Source organism: Homarus americanus, unplaced genomic scaffold (genome assembly GCF_018991925.1).
Source record: "Homarus americanus isolate GMGI-L3 unplaced genomic scaffold, GMGI_Hamer_2.0 scaffold56009, whole genome shotgun sequence".
In the NCBI taxonomy this organism is placed as follows: Eukaryota; Metazoa; Arthropoda; class Malacostraca; order Decapoda; family Nephropidae; genus Homarus; species Homarus americanus.
In genome coordinates this window covers 3,721,081-3,740,140 of record NW_024739542.1, presented here as the reverse complement: position 1 = coordinate 3,740,140, position 19,060 = coordinate 3,721,081, and the positions used below count along the sequence as shown (strand labels likewise).

Genomic DNA, 19,060 nt, shown 5'->3' with positions numbered 1-19,060 from the left:
ATAATAATTCATAGGTCAAGGTCGTGTTTCTCACTTTTGATCTTTTTTTCATTCTTGTATTTCTTTATTATTATTATTATTATTTTATTATTACAGTATTATTGTTATTATTATTTTTATCATTCTTATTTTATTTTTGTGTATTTTTATTAAAAATTTTATTTTCTATGAAGTTATTATTATTACTGTATTATCATTATTATTATTATTATTGTAATTATTATTACTATTACTATTACATTTTCACCCCCCAGGCCCCGATGTGGGTCAGTGACCTGTGCCTAGGTGGGCTAATCCCCGGAAAAAAAAAATCCTGGAATTTCATTTCCAAAATCAGGGTGCGTCTTCCATGATGCAGTGTCATCCAAGCCGAAAAATGCGGTACTTACATACTGTATAACACTTTACAATACATAACCGTCATCTTTGGTGAAAACAGTTGTTGGCAATCAGTTACAGTATAGTCTCGATTTACGCAGATTTGGTTTACGCGTTTGGTCATTTAAGCGGCACCTTGCCAGACCGGCAATTTTTATTTACGCTGTTCATTCCATCATTTACGCAGGAAGTTGTGCGGGCAGGGTGCGCACAAGGTCACCCAGTCAACAAAACATTACCGAGTTCTTCACCCACCACAACCAGCCCAAGTCAGTGATAGTGAGAATATGGACTTTGAGGGGTTTGACAAAGAGGCCCTGCAAGCCTCTGTGGTGGATAGTGATACAGGTGATACAAGTGATACAGGTGGGGGCCAATAATCTGCCCTCTGCCTCAGAACCAACCCCAATCCCTGTGTACCCAGCCATATCTTCTACTAAGTAAGTGTTAAAAAACCTAATATTATTGATATTTCTCTAAAATATTAATTGTGTGTGCATACCATCATAAAATTAAGATGTTATTTTTACTACAACGTACGTAGCGTATTGTGTCTGGGTGAAGTATAATTTGTTTATTTACCGAAGATATTTGTTTTTAGCTCATAAAATTCATAGAAATTACCCGGCCAGAATATAATTTATATTGCTGGAATTCTTATAAGATAGTGATTAATTTGAATATAAACAAGCTAAAATTTGCATTAGACATACAAATTTTAGATCTAATTTAAGAATTTTATTAAAGAGAGCAAAAATTTTATCTTTTGTGCAAAATATATGACGTTTATATTCAAATTATTCGCAGTCTTGCAAGGAATCCAGCAATGTCAATTATATTATCCTAAACATAGTCTGAGGTATTATTTATTACTAAACCTAGAAACCTAGTGTTTTCACCCAAACATTTCTCAGGAGCACGGGAAGAGGGGGAGTTGAGTCCATTATTTGAATGGACATTAACGGGCAACTGTATTTTTCTTAAATATTAATTGTGTGTGCATACCATCATAAAAGAAAGATGTTATTTTTACTATACTGTAACGTACTATTGTGCCGGAAAAAGTGTAGTTTGGGGGTCGGCCCAGTCTCTATTTCAATTAATACCATATGCTCTGTTATTTCGTTTACGCGTACCTCCACGGGTTCAATTGACCGCATTAATGAAGACTATACTGTACATGATTTAAATAAAGTCATACGAATTTCAGGACTATTAGAAGGAGACACGTGTGCAGTATTGCTTCTGATATTTAATTTGACTGTGCCTTTAATCTTCTTACTTTGCAGGTTGATGATCCAGCAGGAAACAGTTTTGTGGAGAACCTTTGTGCACCACAGGTTGACCCACAGCTGAAGAAGAAGGTATACAAGAGGAGCCCTGAACAAAATGCTGAATTGGGAGTTTCAGAACAGGAGGATTTAGAGAATGAGTTGAATTCTCTAAGTGAAGAGACTGAGAAAAAAGATGAAGACAGCATTGAAAAAACGATAGGGAAGAAAACCAGCGAGAACAAGGAAGGGGTGCCTGAGAATGTGCAAGATGAGGTTCTCGTATTTTCCACACTGTGTGACAGATGTTCAAGACCAACAGAGACCAATATGAAAATTATAAAAATACCATACTTTAAGGTAAATAGTCAAGGATTTGTACGGTATGTAGTGTGTTCCTGCTTGATTGTAGTAGATCACTAGTTAATTACTATTCGTATTTGTACAGTGTATCTACATTTATGGTTGAGTATTTATTTTAAAAATCTTATAATCTCTATAGTGCTCGTACTATATGCTGGGGATATTATTTGCCTATCTGAGAGAGAGAGAGAGAGAGAGAGAGAGAGAGAGAGAGAGAGAGAGAGAGAGAGTACCACAGAAGAAACATACAAAATTCTGCCTGATTACTTTTCAGAGCTGAGGTTTCGAAATCTAAGGTTTAAGATATTGCATGCCAAGAATTCTGGCAATGGTGGTGCACTAATTGGTAAAAGTTAGTGTGTCAGTTAATTTATGAGCTTAAGATTATGGTTTTTACGACCCCAATGTATGCATGTGACATGGAAAAAGTGAGGAAAGCAATGCTACAATATAATTAGTATTTGTGTAACTTGTATGCAGTTTAGGAGTGAGAGTGATGATGGCAACATCATATGTGGTGGTGGTGGCAACATAAGATGTGTTGTGGCAGAGAGATATACCGTGCTAGTTTTCCCAACAGGTGACAGAAGTGTACTGAACATCCCTCTGTCATTCACTAAGATTGGTGGGAAACACAAATGTCACGTAGGCTAAACTGCGTCAACTTCTGACTCGCTTCTAAAACAATATAAACTACTTTTCCTTTATGACACAGCATATGCATTTAGGGGTATAATTATGTAGTAACAGACACATATGTTGCATCTCATGAGCAATTGATATATTACAGTGTATACAAACACATATTGCCACATCTCAGAGAATGTGGCAGCTTCTGTAGCAGGTACAGTATAAGTGCAGGTGGTTGTACCTGAGCTGTTGGAAATGGCATGTGGTGTAGAGTTTCTCTTAATAATTTTGTGTTAATTCTCATTATGTTCTCTACCAAACCTTTATGTAATTTTATTATAGTCTCTATATTAATTAAGTTTACCAAACATGAGTTTAAGTAAGAAATACTTTTGGATGGATTTACTTGAGTGTGACAGTTGAGTGGATACAGTGTTTGCCTCCTGTTCCAGGGGTCGGTGGTTTGATCCCAGGTATTCCCAGTTCACCCGTCTGTAAATGGGTACCTGAGCTTACAACTTGGGGAAGTGAAGGTGGTCGAGTGCAGTACTGGTCATGCTGCCTCCTTGTGTACCAAAGGCTTAGGATACAGCGTGCTGTGTCCACACTGTCGCTAACTGGCAGTCATGTCTATGGGGCCCACTTTCACTTTTCACCAGTGGTACATAGTGGGTTTTAGGTGATGCTCTCACCCTGCCTGCTGTCTTGTATCATTTAGGTACAGGGTATTGAATAAAATAACATGATTTAAGATGTACGTTTTATACTTGGTGTGTAAGACAACGTTTAGTTTTTGGAAAAATTTAAGCTTTGAAGTTCGTTTTACATGCCATTGTATCGGGGGGGGGGGGGATTTAATTTTTATCCCTTCATTATGGAGATGCCACTTTTGATATTTTATTTGGCTAATGACAGGCAATTTTATTCACCTCAAGGGGTTGATAATGATTTACTTTTCAGTGTTAAGAGTAAAACTGTTTAAATTTATCTGTGTGAAGAGTCATTATCACATGTCAATTTTCAGGAAGTGATCATTATGGCAATGCATTGTGAAGCCTGTGGCCACCGGACCAATGAAGTGAAGAGTGGGACTGGAGTCTCAGACATGGGGAAGCGGATCACTCTGAGACTTACAGATCCCAGTGACCTGGCTCGTGACATACTTAAGAGTGAAACGTGTGAACTGAAGATCCCAGACTTGGACCTTCATGTTGGTGGGGGATTAATAGGAGGAAAGTGAGTTTGTGGTAAAGTTTTTATTCATATACTGGTAATTAATCTTGTTTCTTTAATTTTTTGTGAATCAGCTAACAGTGTTATAGATATTGTAATACGTACTGTAATTTAGTTATATTCACAACCTTATCATGTACTGTTATGCTTAATTTGGGTTCTTGGAGCAGTGGTTTCTTGTTTTTATTGTTTTATTTATATAAGTAAACCCTTGATATCTCGGAATTTGATAACGTGTAATTCAATACTATACATGATTGTTTCTCGGAATGGCATTAAAATATTCAACTGTAAATTATTTTAATATTACATTTTATGTAATTTTTTATTTACATAATTTGCAATATTCCAAGATTGGTGACACAATCTCGGAATGGAGTAACACTTGCGATCCATGCAGGATGCGTAGGAGGCTCTACCCCTATTCTGCTTCCCTCTCCCCTGCTCAGTGTGATAACTTTAGTGCTTGTAAGAAATGTTTATTCCATTTATGTTATTGAGCTTAAATAATTATTTGGCACCTTCTGTATGAAAGATTATACAGTATGTGCATGTAACAGTATATAAAAATGTCTCAAACTGGTTCCGTGAACATCTCCCAGGCATTCGCTGGTAAAGTTGGTGCTGGTAAGCGCTAATAATACAGAATTGTACTGTATATACAGGTTGACAATCCCTTATCCGAAATCCTTGGGGCCAGAGGCATTTCGGATTTCGGTGTACAGTATTTTAATTAAAATTTTTATTTACTATGAATAATTATTATTATTATAATTATTACTCTTACATTTTCGCCCACCAGGCTCCGATGTGAGTCAGTGATTTATGCCCGGGTGGGCTTATCCCTGTTTAAAAAAAACAAAGAAAAAATACAATGCCCCACAAAAAACTTTAGGTTTTTAGAACTTTTCGGTTTTCGGAATTTCGGATAAAGGGTTGTCAACCTGTACTGTACTTAACTTCTTTTTTTTTTTTTTTTAATGGGGATTAGCCCACCCGGACACAGGTCACTGACCCACATCGGGGCCTGGGGGGCAAAAATGTAATAATAATAATAATAATAATAATAATAATAATAATAATAATAATAAAAATAAATAATAGTCATAATAATTCATAATAAATAAAATTTATGATAAAACAAACACAAATTAAATAATAAAATAATGATGATAATAATACAGTAACTGTAATAATAATAATATTAATAATAAAGAACTATAAATACAAAAATGAAAAAAAGATCAAAAGTGAGAAACGATATATGTGTGTTGTGTTGTCAATGGTAAGAGAATCAATTGAGACCCTGCGATTGCGTGTAAATGAAGCAGAAAGTCAGATCAGCAACCTGGGACTTGGTCACATTTTTCGTGATGCCATATGGCAGCAGGGTCTACCATTAGACAACACATTATGCTTCCAATATCTTCCCAGGCAGTAGTACCTCCCTGTTTGGTAGCTGCCTACTACTGTATACTGTAGTGCAGTGAGTCCCCCATCACCTCTAACACCTACCACATGGCACCACTTACCTGCAGTGCCTGGTAAGTGTTCATTTTTGTGCAAGTTTTCTGATTATGGCAGGTTTTTTGCCCAAAAAGTTGGGTAATTTGGTTGGGACGAAAGACTGGAAGGAAAATGCCTTTATATTTTGGAAAATTGTATAACTTGGAATGGTTACAGCCCTATACTGTAAATTGTAAGTTATCAAGGGTTTACTATATGTTTATTGTCTTCTGATACTTAGGCTTCATGGTCCCAAGGTCCACTGTTAGTCTCATATTAGTACAGTACACAAACTTTAGTTAAGAGGCTTTACATTATATGAAATGGTTTGTTTCTTTCACTTCAGTTTTTTCTTTTGTTGCTTGATAATTTTTATATTGGATTCCTCTCAAGAGTTTGAGACTACAGGCCATTGGAAGAAGCATCTAACCCACCATGACAGACACAGGTATTTCTATACAGTTTAGAAATACCAGTAGATTAATGTATGAAAAAATACAGCGAGACATTTTTCTTCTACAGGTTTACCACACTGGAGGGACTCTTAAATGACATTCATGAGGACTTGAAAACTAATCCATTTCTTATGGGGGACTCCACTGAGGGTGATCGTAAGGGATTGATTTACAAACTTCTGGAAGACTTGGAGATGGTAAGCTTATGCAGATTTAGACAGTTATACTATATTATAAGTTAGAGGCTTTAATTTTTTACACTGTCCACATTTATGCAGACTTTGAAAGAACTGATACAGTTTACACATAGTACCCAGAGTTTGTTTGTAGTGGGCTAAGGTTCACACTTGTGGATGTGCCTAGCCTTCTTCATCTTTCCTTCTTCATCTTTCCTACATGTAATGCATCAGGGGAAAACCAAAGTTCAAATTATACCAAGACTACCCACTTCAAGTAAAAAAGTCGTCCTTCACCGCACATGACGTCATCTGTCCGGCAGCCTGGGGGGTGGTCCGGGGTGGGACCTCAGTTACCAGCTGGCTGTCATGGTGTGAAGGTCTAGGACAATGCCTGATAAATGCTCAGTATTTGGATGCATATCAAATTACAGACTACTTGATAAAAGTTTGAGATTTCATCGATTTCCAAAGAATGAAAAACAGAAAAAAGTGGATTTTATTGTGCATACAGCAAATATATAGGGTGTAACGGGAAGAAAGGCAATTCTTGAGCCATTGGCAGGTTTAAATTTAAATTCCCTGAAGTCTAACCTTTAGCCAGGAAACCGGATGTGGAGAGACAAGTATACTCGGAATCCATATTCTCTAGCCCACCTGGGTTGTTGCTGAAGGTTAGTACAGAGTCCTTTCTGGACGGGGGCCCACTCTAACTATCACGAGGCAACACACGCACGAACACACAGTCATAGTACAGCTGTTTAGATATTATGTATAAATATTGCATATGGCATTTTTCTGCATTATCTTCATTATTTATGAACACGAAGAAAAATTACCATAGGTTGTAATTACGAAAGTATGAATGAAAATAAACACTTCCAAACCACCCAGTGAATCCACACAACGCTTACAGTGTTTCCACCACACCCCAGCTATATCTTATTTCCCATCATTCGCGTAACTATATGAAAAATCATGTTTAATTTAACTACATATTTCAAAAACCTTAAATTACATGTGGATCAGTCACTCCTCATTTGACACACTTATAGTGTAATACTTTGACCATCCCACCTGGGCACATGGAGGCCTCACGGTAACTCTCACGGGGCAACATAAACACGAACACACAAGTTATGATATGAACCCTTCCAGGCTTCACTATCATTATCATGTTATGTTCATCGTGCTCTGTATCTTGGTTACTAGTTATAGTATCAATACATGACAGTGTTATTAGTATAATATTGTAACTTTTGCCCTACAGTTATTGTTGTAAATCATGGACAGGAAGGATACATACATTGTAATATCAAATGTATGGTTCGCTCAAAGCCACCCCAAGTCAGACAACACGTCACATAAAGTTGCACTGTGTGTGTGTGTGTGTTTTTTTTTTTTTTTCATCCTTAGGAGGTAAGATGTTTCATTAAGAGGTTTCTCCCATTAGTCATTGTGAGCATCGTCCCAGAGCACATTGTTTCCATCAAAACCATGGTTCATCCTTATTTCCCTTCTTCCGTGTAACTATATCCATATGGCTAAGTGCTTGCTTTTCATTTCTTTATTTACCAAAATAATGTGGATCAGTTACTCGTTATTTAACACATACATGCACTTAAGAGCATCAAGATGTTTTGTAGGCATGACTATTGGTTAATTGAAACCCCAAAAATATTTTACACATTTATTATGCATAAACATTGTAAACATATCTATGTGATTATTGTAGTTTATAACATATACTTAATGTCTGGACAGATTTCCAAGAGTTATGCATATTAATGCATAGATTTTGTAAGCATATTTATGTGAAGTGGCATAAAACCACATAGTAAAATACCTGGACAAATTCCCGAGAGTTAGGAAACGAAGTCAATGTGGCCCCAACGAGGTTACACCAGAGAGCTAGCTCCCCCGCCACCCCCTACAAGGCACCGTCGGGGGCGGAGATTTAATTCTTGACCACAGGTTAATACCGTGTCCAACTTGTGTGTTTGTGTGTATGTTGCCCCGTGAGAGTTACCGTGGGCCTCCATGTGCCCAGGTGGGATGGTCAAAGTATTACACTATAAGTGTGTCAAATGAGGAGTGACTGATCCACATGAAATTTAAGGTTTTTGAAATATGTAGTTAAATTAAACACGATTTTTCATATAGTTACGCGAATGATGGGAAATAAAAGATATAGATGAGGTGTGGTGGAAACACTGTAAATGTTGTGTGGATTCACTGGGTGGTTTGGAAGTGTTATTTCCATTCATACTTTTGTATAACCTATGGTAATATTTCTTCGTGTTCATATATAATGAAGATAATGCAGAGTATAAAATGCCATAATATACAATATTTATGCATATCATCTATACAGCTGTACTATGAGTGTGTGTGTTTGTGCGTGTGTTGCCTCATGATAGTTAGAGTGGACCCCCGTCCAGAAAGGACACTGTACTAACCTCCAGCACCCACCCAGGTGGGCTAGGCTAGAGAATATGGTTTCTGAGTGTACCTATTTGTTGCTTGAAACTGTTGTACAGTCTAGTCATCTGTAATATATCTAGTGGCCATATTGATAAATTGAAAACCTCTACACATATACACTTGTAGTCACTGATTTATTGTAATCGCTTGGGGAGAGAGAATGATGATAATTATAATTATAATTTTTTTTATTATTTTCTTTAATTATTTTATTTAATTCTTGTATTCCTTCTGTCCCCCACACCCCCAGTCACTAGCTAGCCCATATACCTATGATTACTTAATTGCTTTTACACAGACACTGGCAGCAAAATCATAAGAGTATAAATAATAATAAAGAGAGGAAAAAGAGGATTGTTAATAATAAAATTTTTAATAAGAATAGGAGTACCATAAAAATAATGATTATATGAGAAGTTCAAGTGGCTAACTGAAAGATAGTGTGCTAGGGGATGAGAAAATCAGGATAGATGGCAAGAATATCTTTTAATACAGTGGGGTGGTCTCACCCGGGATGCATTACGCACCAACGATGTCACGTAATAAGCTCCGCGCGTGGTTAGACTTGGAGAAACCATCTCGCACAATTGTTTTGTATGACATTTTTGCAAATTTAAATTTTGTAATTAGTAAATAAACATTCTGTAGTTTGTTAACAGTTGTTGTTTTACATCTTAAAACATTAATAATTTATACTGTACTCAGCTTGCATTAATTACAGGATGTTGATGCATTTCTTTGAGGAAATTACTTACTGTTGGAAAGACTCGAGATAGAATTTGTCGTTTTTTTCACTTGTTTGGCTCATAATTTATAAATATTTGTGATAATTTTAATACAAACTTGCAAATAATTGTACTGGAAATTTATAAATGTTGTAAGAAGTGCAATGATATTATATGCTTCTAGAACTGACCACCATGGCATCATTGCTAACCAGGAGTCATGCCAGAGCAATGTCTTTAACGCTCAGTTCTTATTACTGTTTTGTCCTGCATTTTTACAATTTCTATTGTTGCATTTAGTATATAAACATTAATTGCACATAGTTTGACCACAATACTTGCAGTACTTGAGTTATATCTTAGACCACTAATAAAATAATAAATACTAAAAAAATAAATGTCAAAAAGAGAACTTATGCTATGGCTAGGAACATCACATCCCTTATGTTATGGAAAACTTTCTTTGTTTATATTGGTTTCACTTGTTCTGGCTTTTTCTATGTACATAATTCCTGGCATACATGAGGGCATCCTGTACACATGTTGAAAATTAAGCCTATATTTTTGTTACCTGTAGTTGTAATGATTTTGGTTATTCATTAATTTTAATTCCCACAGGTAATCGGGGGAAGTCTTCAGGTTACGTTTATCATGGATGACCCTGCAGGAAATAGCTACCTCCAGAATATTTATGCCCCAGATGATGACCCGGAAATGACAGTTGAGGAGTATGAACGCACATTTGAACAGAATGAAGATCTTGGGTTAAATGACATGAAGACTGAGAATTACACAGATGACTCCACTGCTAATGACATCTCTGAACTGTCATGATCTTTGTAAATGTGTATTATTCTTATTCTTTAATAGTCCTTGGAATTTCATAATCTAAACCTGTGTAAAAGGACTCACGCTTATGTTTGGTGAAGCCCTGTGAGTTATGATCCAGGGAAGTTCTGACCTAATAGCAACTGGGGCAATGATCTGAAGGCTTATCCTTCTCTTCTCGAAACAGCTTTAGCCCTTAAGGAGCAGTAAGAGTGAAATAACAGTTCTAGGAACAAACTGATTTGATATGGCACAGCACTTGCATGATCTGTTCAACATCAGCTGAACTAGACCCAAGATAACAAAACAGCTTCACTTCCCTTGTGGCCACCACTGAAAAAAAACTGTTCTCTTTGTTCAGAAAAATTACTTCTGGACATTTAGTGCACCTTGGGCTTTATTGGGTGAGGATACACAGTTCTAGATGTTGTTTTTAGATGAGAGTGAATCTTAACTTCCATTTTGCAACATTTTGCAGGTGTTACATGTGTTTACAACCTTAACAGGTGGAGTAGGTGTGACAATGAGGATATCTTCTACTAATCTCAGCATGGTGCAGATTATATTCATGAACCACCATTCCTAGTACAGTGCTGCTTGTATTTAATCAGTTTTGATACATTGTGTCTCAGGCTTGAGGTTATCCTCTCTGTGCCCTGAAATGGAATTATCAAGTGGTCTGGAGTGTGTGGTGGGATATGCAACCATCTAGCTGGGTAATTTGTGATTGTAATTGGGGAGTTAGTCAAGCCTGTAAGTAGAGTCCTCTTCTGCTGTATGGAAAAAGGGATTGCTTGGCAACTGGCTACTGCACATTAGTTTGTATAAGGGGTACATGAGAAAACCATTTTCCCTTAATCTAGGCTAACTCCACCCCTCCCCCCTCCCCCCTCCCCCACCCTGCAATCTTGGTTATCACTGAGCTGGAGTTTAATGGGAAGGAGGGTAAGCTTTGAATTATTTCCCCAGCCAATGTTAGGTCATGCCTTCCTTAGTTCCTTAGCCTTACGAGTATTTATGAGTCCCTTTATTCAGACTCGGTCATAAGTTGGGATTTCCAAGATCAATCCAACACTTGTAAGGCATGATAATATTGGCAGGTGTGTGTTTGAGGGTGCAAAATATAAGGTTTCAGACAGATTGTTTAAAAGATTTGAAGATGCTTCTGTATTTGTAGGTGTACAGTAATTATTTAGTGATCAAGATGATAACCATCTATTTTCTTTCATAGTGCTGTGAGTGAACTACAAAATGAAAATGGTTGTACAGTAATCTACTGTAACAAATATACTGTTCCATTTTCCTTAAATGTTCATTGCAAACTTGTTTGAGAAAAATTGAAAGCAATGTATGAACTCATAGAATTTTTTTTTTGTGATGGTGAGAACAAACTAAATATCCAGTATTTGAATACAGTATTACAGTAGTAAGACATGAGAATTATTAAAATCTAATTCTCTTCACATGTAATAAACTACGGTATCATTACTGTTCAGTAAATCCTCATTTTTTGTGCGATTGTGTTTTTAAAGAGGTCATCTTGTTATCACAAAGCCATAGTAATGGATAAATGAGGGTTAAGATCTAGGACCCACCAGGACCATCCATGACTGTAAATTTAACGTCCCATATAAAGTATTACAGCTCTTAACGTAATGTCAGTTGTAATTTAAAATGCAAAATTAAACATAAAAATGCTTTAGTAGTTCATAGATAAATAATATATCAATGTTTTTGATGACACATGCTGCTGATACTTGTATACAGAATGGTGTCCTACTACTACACATTCTATGCTGATCCCCACACTTTTTCATGTTTGTTCTGTATAATTGTGTATAAACACATAAATGAAAGACTAGTGTTTAATGCATGCACAAAATAGATGTTCATCCAACATCCTCCAAGGCAGAGGTGTAATTTCCAATCTCACATGGCTTCATTCTTTGTGTAGGAAAAGGAGAAGATTGAGAGTTGCTTCTTCTCCTCAAAGTTCGAAATTGGCAATCTCCTCAGCTTTCCCTCCTTTAGATGAGGAAGATGAATGATGGAGGGAATGGGAGTGAAGTCTGAGTGGACCTACAGTTATGTCAGATCAGATATGAGTGGAAAATGTAGGACAACTTGAGCAATGAGCCAACTGGTGGTCAGGTTATGGTTGCGACCTAGCTTGGGTTTAGTAACCGGGGCACATTTTATCTAAAACAAAAGTGATGTAACTTTTGCATGTGGGAAAAGGGGGATCTGGGTCACTCGTATTACCGAAAAATCCGAATTACGTACAATAACCATGTTTGGAAATGTTGACTTTATTTGACAATTTCCAAATTTTTTAGTTTTACGTATAGCTCATTTGTTTTCTGTTGTTTTTGCACCTTATTTGGATCGTTCTGAAGATTGTTCCTCATTATTCCAACCAGCAAACATATTCAGTTACCATGGCACTTAAAATATTCTATTTATAATTACTGGGTAATTATTAATGACTGACCTGCGGCCGATTTTTAATTGAAAGCGATTATAAAAATGCCGCAATTTCACTGTGTTGGATAGTGGACATTGTTATAGTTTGTGCAAACGTGTTAAAAAGTGGTTTCTTCTAAATTAAACTTAACCCAACCTTAGTTGATATGGAAAACAAGCAGCAGAAGTGTTGTTTGAAGAACTAGCCAACCTTACCAAACAAACCCCCCTAAACTTTCCTAACTTCCTAGCCGGGGGCTCCGTCCTCCGGTATATTAAATAGAAATAACTTACTATGATATGGTATAACTTTACGTTTTTTTGTGGATGTGAGAGCAGCCGTCCATACCGAACAGTTCTTAAGCATTCACTGAGCATCGGCATTGATCAAGCCTGTCACTATGATTGGCTGTTACATCCTGGGTTGAGACGTTACCGCCGAAAAGACAAAGTAGTGCCTAATTATCTATCAAGCAAAGCATTTGCACAAGAAATGATTATCATATCAGAACTCACTGATGAAAATAAAGTAAGAAAGTAAACAGTAAAACAACTCATCCACGGGTCAGTCGTCGATATTAACCAATTACTGTACTCTGTAAACATAAATATGTGTAAAATGTACATACAGTAATAATAGAGTGATAAATAAATGTAACTTACATTGTGAGTTCACACTATGTAGATATTATGAAAGTGTAATGGTCACACTGGTAAATGATGGGAAATCCACATTTAGAGAAATAAAAGATGAAATCTTGGAGTTGGTATATTTCAGTGTAAATACTAGGACCCTCTTCAGCCAACTAACAAAACAAATAAAGGGAGAAAGACAGAACATGGGAATTGGGTCACATGACTTGTACAGGTATCCAAGATCAGGTTGGAGTCCATTGACCATATACCAAGTTAAAGTTAGGTGTAGAAGTGGTTTTTCTTTTTTTTTTCTTTTTTTACACGGGGATTAGCCCACCCGGGCACAGGTCACTGACCCGCATTGGGGTCTGGGGGCTGAAAATGTAATAATAATAATAATAATAATAATAATAATTCAGATAAATAACATTAAAAAAAAATAATGATAGCGATACAAAAATAATAATAATAATAAATAACCATAAAGAAATACAAAAATTAAAAGAAAATAATCAAAATTGAGAAACGATATATGTATGTTGTGTTGTCAATAGTAAGAGAAAAAAATTGAAACCTGCAATTGTGTGTAAATGAAACAGAAAGTCAGATCAGCAACCTGGGACTTGGCAGCAGGATCTAGTAATAAATTAAGATATTTTCTGCAATATTCTTGCAAAAAAAAGTAACATTCTATTGCAATATTTTGGCAAAAATTGTTGCAACATTTCATTGTGTTTTTGCAACTTTTGTGCATCATTTATTCTTCATATTTTGCAAATTTTTTGGCAGCATTTGTTGATGAGGTTGTACTCCGGTCGTGGTATGCACAGCAGTGTTCAAAGCATAGTGTGTAGGGCCCAAGAATCTCGGCCAACATCGAGGATTATCTTCGCACATGGTCGATAGAATGTTCTTTAAGGTTCAGTGATACTGTTACCTCTGGGATGGTAGGGCAAGGTAAAGTACATCTTCTTGTTAGTTACCCGACAGTGTTCCCTGAACTGTATGGCAGTGAATTCCCTTCCATTATCAGCAATCACTACTTTAGGACTACCGAAAGCACTTAAATAGTGAAATGAAAATGTAAACAAAAATGATTATTTTGGAAACTCATTATAAGGTAACAGCGTACTGTATATCCCAACACTCGGGGTATCGACACATTATTAGAAAATGTAATTATGAATTGGCTTCGTTAAAAATTAATGACTGAAAAGTAAGACGATTGTCGATTATCGCGGCGCACCTCAGAGTTGAGTTAATGAGGCAAGATTCATCTGATACGGACAATTTTTATTTTTTTTTTTATTTTTTTTTTTATATATAGTTGTAGTTGAGCATGACGACAAAACAAAAAACATCAGAGTAAACTGGTTACATATACTGAACACACTTGTACTGTTTAATGGCAGATTTGTTTGTCTGGTGATAATTATCATATATTAAAAACTTTTATGGGAGTAAAATTGTAACAGGGCTCTGTTTTTCGACTTTTCAGCACATCACATTTTACCTAAACTGCGCCTGAATGAATATATTCTCGGCGTGCCAATGTAAAATAGGATAAAATACAAATTTACCTAAGCTTCCGATGTTCTTGAGATGTTATTAATAGTTTTCGGTTAAAATTCTAGATATTCTATTCATACTGTGCTTGATATATACATTCACGGAAATGTAATATACTTATTCTGGAAAGTGGGAATTGACGAAAACAATGAAAAAGATGTTACCGTAAGAATGGTTTACTGTTGTACAATGTTGAATTACTTGAATGGAAATATTTCCATAAATGAACACATATTACTACTGTTACACTGACCGAAATGAATATATGATCGCCTGCACTACATTATTTCCACATCTATGGTTAGTGAGACAACCAATCAGACGGAATTTAAAATGAAAGTTACTACTGTATTTATAAAATTTCCATAAATGAACACATATTACTACTGTTACACTGACCGAAATGAATATATGATCGCCTGCACTACATTATTTCCACATCTATGGTTAGTGAGACAACCAATCAGACGTCTTTGTACCCTGAGTTCATTTCTGTTGTTTTATAGTTTTAATTTAACCGCGTTGTTCTATGGCAAAGAATGAAACTCCGTGAGATAGAAACCCTTGGCCTTCCCTCACTAGAAGTGTAATCACACACAATCAGGCGAAGTATCTCCAGGATCTTGCGATTGGTTCTCTCAACAAGGCCATTAGCCTGTGGATGATAATCTGTCACAAAAGTTTGCTTTATTCCATATTGCATACATATTTGCTCTACTAGCTGATTCTTGAACTCTGTCCCATTGTCAGAGAGAAGAACTTTAGGCGGAGTATATGGACATATAAGATTCATCACTGAGGAATAGGCCACAGACTCGGCTGTTTTATCCTTTAGTGGGACCAAAATCACGAATCTAGAAAAATGATCCACACACACAAGATGTACGAGGATCCCTGATGGCTCCTCGGAAGTTGTAACAAGTCAATAGTGACTGTGTCAAACGGACGATCTGGTGTAGGATATTGTAGAAACGGTGCCGGTGATCCTGTAGAACCTTTATCATGAGCACATGCAAACATTTAGCAATGTGTAATTCTATGTCTTTCTTCATTGTGTTCCAGAAATACTTCATTCTTAATTCTGCCAAGCATTTGTCACGTCCCTGGTGACCCGCCTGTGGAACATCATGGAACAACGTTATAATCGTTTCACACAATGTGTCAGGTACGACTATTTGAGAAACAATACCCTCTGGCGTCTTTTTCGACCGATGGAATATGTTATGTCGTAATTCAAACTGACTTAAGGGAAGAATTAATTTGGGGAGTTTAACATCCTCTCCCGATTCTAGAGCAAAAATGACTGCTGACCATAATGGGTCGCGTCGTTGCTCATCCTCCAGTTGTGAAAGAGTGAACGTTGATGCAGGCATCACTGGTGCTATATTTCTTGACAAAGCGTTGGCGACAACATTTGCCCTTCCTGGTAAATACCTAAACTCAGGGTCAAATTCCTGAATTGTCAGATACCAGCGTGCCAATCTGCCTGATAAGTTTCTGCCATGGAACAGCTCAGTCACTACCGCATGATCCGTAAATACAGTTATCTTATATCCAAAGATACTGTAATGTCCTTAAACTTCTTTAGTGCCCACACAACAGCTAACGTTTCCAAATGCGTCACCGAATAACATGTTTCAGCATCAATAAGTTTACGACTTGCAAAAGCTATCACTCGAAATTTTCCATGGTGTGTTGTGTGCGGCACAAATAAAAACAACAATAAAGACCTGAGGTTTCATTACTTCTCAAAGGACAAGAAAAGGTAAGAAGATATATTTAGTAAGCGTGACACAAGTTTAAAGCGTATTTTCAAAAGCAAGCAGAGATGAGAGTAAAACTCATGAACCAAGGCTCATTTTCAAAAGTACACAATATGGTATGTTATAGGAGACTGTAACGGCGGAAATGATCTTCCTGCTTGTTACCGCTGCTTTCTCGCTCGTTTGCTGGTGCGACCAACACTTGGGGGGGTTGGACAGAGGTGAGAACGGCAGCTGCTACCTGTGTCGTGGGCAGATTCACCCCAGCCGCCATACAGTCACTATCTAGCTACCCGGCTGTTCGTCAAATTCTGGCTGTGATCTCATCATAGGTCCTGGACTCGTGGGCTGTTTTCCCAGACCTTCACCTATCAACTGTCAATTCTCTGGACATCAACCACTACCGCTGCTGCCACGACCGCCAGCTCCTCTCCACCGTCTGTGCCCCCGGTGTTTCGTCTGCTGTATCAAGACATCGGCCGCTGTTGCTCGAGTGAGGTTGAACGGACGCTTCCCCCTGAGAGTGGATCACTGTGTTCTGGAACCTTCCCCAGGGCCACTGCTGTAGGAAATATCTGTTCATTGTTTGATTCTTTTGTTGTTTGATTCCTTTAATTGCTGACTCCCTTTTATTGTTTGATTCTATCAGTTGTTGACTCCCATTAATTGTTTGATTCCATTAATTGTTTGATTCTATTAATTGCTGACTCCCATTAATTGTTTGCTCCCATTAATTGTTTGCTTCCATTAATTGTTTCCTTCCATTAATTGTTTGACTCCATTAACTGTTGACTGCATTAATTGTTTGACTCCCGTAATTGTTACTTGATGTTCGTTGAGTGGCGTCAGAGTTTTTGTTATATTTTTTATAGTAAAGAGATGTCAATCTCAAACGGTTGTTTGTTATTCCTCAGAAAACCATGGTCCTTGACTTTACTTTATTAAGATCCTGATTAGTCTGGTAAGGGATTTCTATCCCTAAGTCCCAGGCCCTTACAGAGACAGTAAGCACCAGAAGGACTTTATGGAATTGCGCCAAATTTTCAGAAGTCGTTTGGATGATATTAGTAAGAAAATGTTATGGCAATGCACAGAGTCTATTAGAGCCTGACCTAACCATATCTAACCTGATGTTACGAACCTCCTTTCACTGCTTACCTAGCTTCCACCACTGGTTACCCCCTCTCCTGTCAAGTCCAATTCCACGAAGAAGCAACAGTGCTCCTCGTCATTGGTAGGTGACTGCTCCTCAGAGTCTTCCCAGGTGTACTGCCCTGGCCCATGATACTGTCACAGCCGATTGACGTGGACTACCTTCGGCTGATCCTACTTTCTTTCCCTGATCCGGCAGGTCACCTCTAAAAAGCGTTCCACTACCTGGACATGGCCCTTCCCATGGACTCTGCAACTTTGGTGACTGACCCTTCTTCCGTAGAGGGTTATACAGCCAGACCTTATCACCGTCCTTATAACAGACCTGGCTTGCTTTGACATCATGTTTTCAGCTCCATCACTTCACCCGAGAACTCGAGCTCCTCGAACTTGATGGTAGACCTCTGTCAATCTTTCTTGGAGGCTTTTGATGTAATTGGTGGTTTCTTCAGGAAGTTCTTAATCAAGAGGTCTTCTTGTTAGCAGGTCCACTGGCAGCCACAGTTCATGACCCAGCATCAGTTTTGCCAATTGACTCGTGGGCAGCTGACCGATATACCATCAGCAGGTGCAGGCAGCTTCTGGTCCCATTCTGTCTGCCCCTCAGCACAGTACTTGGCTAGTTTTTATCCCAAGGTCCAATTAAACTTTTCCACCATGCCGTCTGACTGTGGCCAAAGTGGAGTGGTCCTAGTCTTCCTTATGCCCAATAGTTTACACCACTCACTGAACACAGCTGACTCAAAGCTTCTGCCCTAATCAGAGTGCAAATCTTGGGGCATAACAAACAACCGACAGAAGAATGGTCAACCAGTACCCTGACAACAATCGTGGCTTCCTGATCTGGGATGGCATATGCTTCTGGCCACTTAATGAAGTAATCCATGGCCACACAGATGTACCTATTCCCATCTGCAGTGAGTGGCAGAGATCCCACACTATCCACTGCGACCCTCTTCATTGCTGCACCTGCATGATACAACTGCAGTGGGGCACACGTGTGTAGCTTTGGCCCCTTTTTTGAGCAGCAGACATCGCATGAACGGCACCATTCTTCCATATTTGTACTCATGCCAACCCAGTAAAACCTTTGCTGTAGGTGGCTCAGGGTATTCTTCACTCCCAGATGTCCACTGGTAGGATTGTTGTGCATCTCTCTCAGAATCTTTGACCTTATCTTCCAGGGAAGTACTGTCTGCCAGTACCTGTTGAGGCCATTGGTAGTTACCCACTGGTGGTGCAGCAGACCATCCTTTAGTTTTTAGTCAATCTAACTTGCTCCAGAGATCGTCTCCCATGCTGGCCGCACTGAGCTCTAGTTCATCCACTCGACCACCGGTCACAGGTCTTGATCTTCCAGCTGCAGCTTCTCAAAGCCTTCCCTAGCAACGGCTGGATCCTCCTCCACTGTAGTGCGACTACACTTCT

At 37.9% G+C, this 19,060-nt stretch overlaps 1 protein-coding gene across 3 annotated transcripts in view; it reads left to right on the top strand.

Moving 5' to 3' along the window:
• LOC121874873 (zinc finger protein ZPR1-like) overlaps positions 1–13,272 on the top strand; it is a 44,330-nt gene extending 31,058 nt beyond the window's left edge. For all 3 annotated transcript variants that reach the window (XM_042379187.1, XM_042379188.1, XM_042379186.1), the window contains 4 exons: positions 1,668–2,009; positions 3,667–3,878; positions 5,904–6,033; positions 9,840–13,272. In XM_042379187.1, the coding sequence (XP_042235121.1) occupies positions 1,668–2,009; positions 3,667–3,878; positions 5,904–6,033; positions 9,840–10,055 (900 nt within the window). In that variant the 3' untranslated portion in view covers positions 10,056–13,272. The remainder of the gene's footprint in view (positions 1–1,667; positions 2,010–3,666; positions 3,879–5,903; positions 6,034–9,839) is intronic.
• Positions 13,273–19,060: the final 5,788 nt, after the last annotated feature.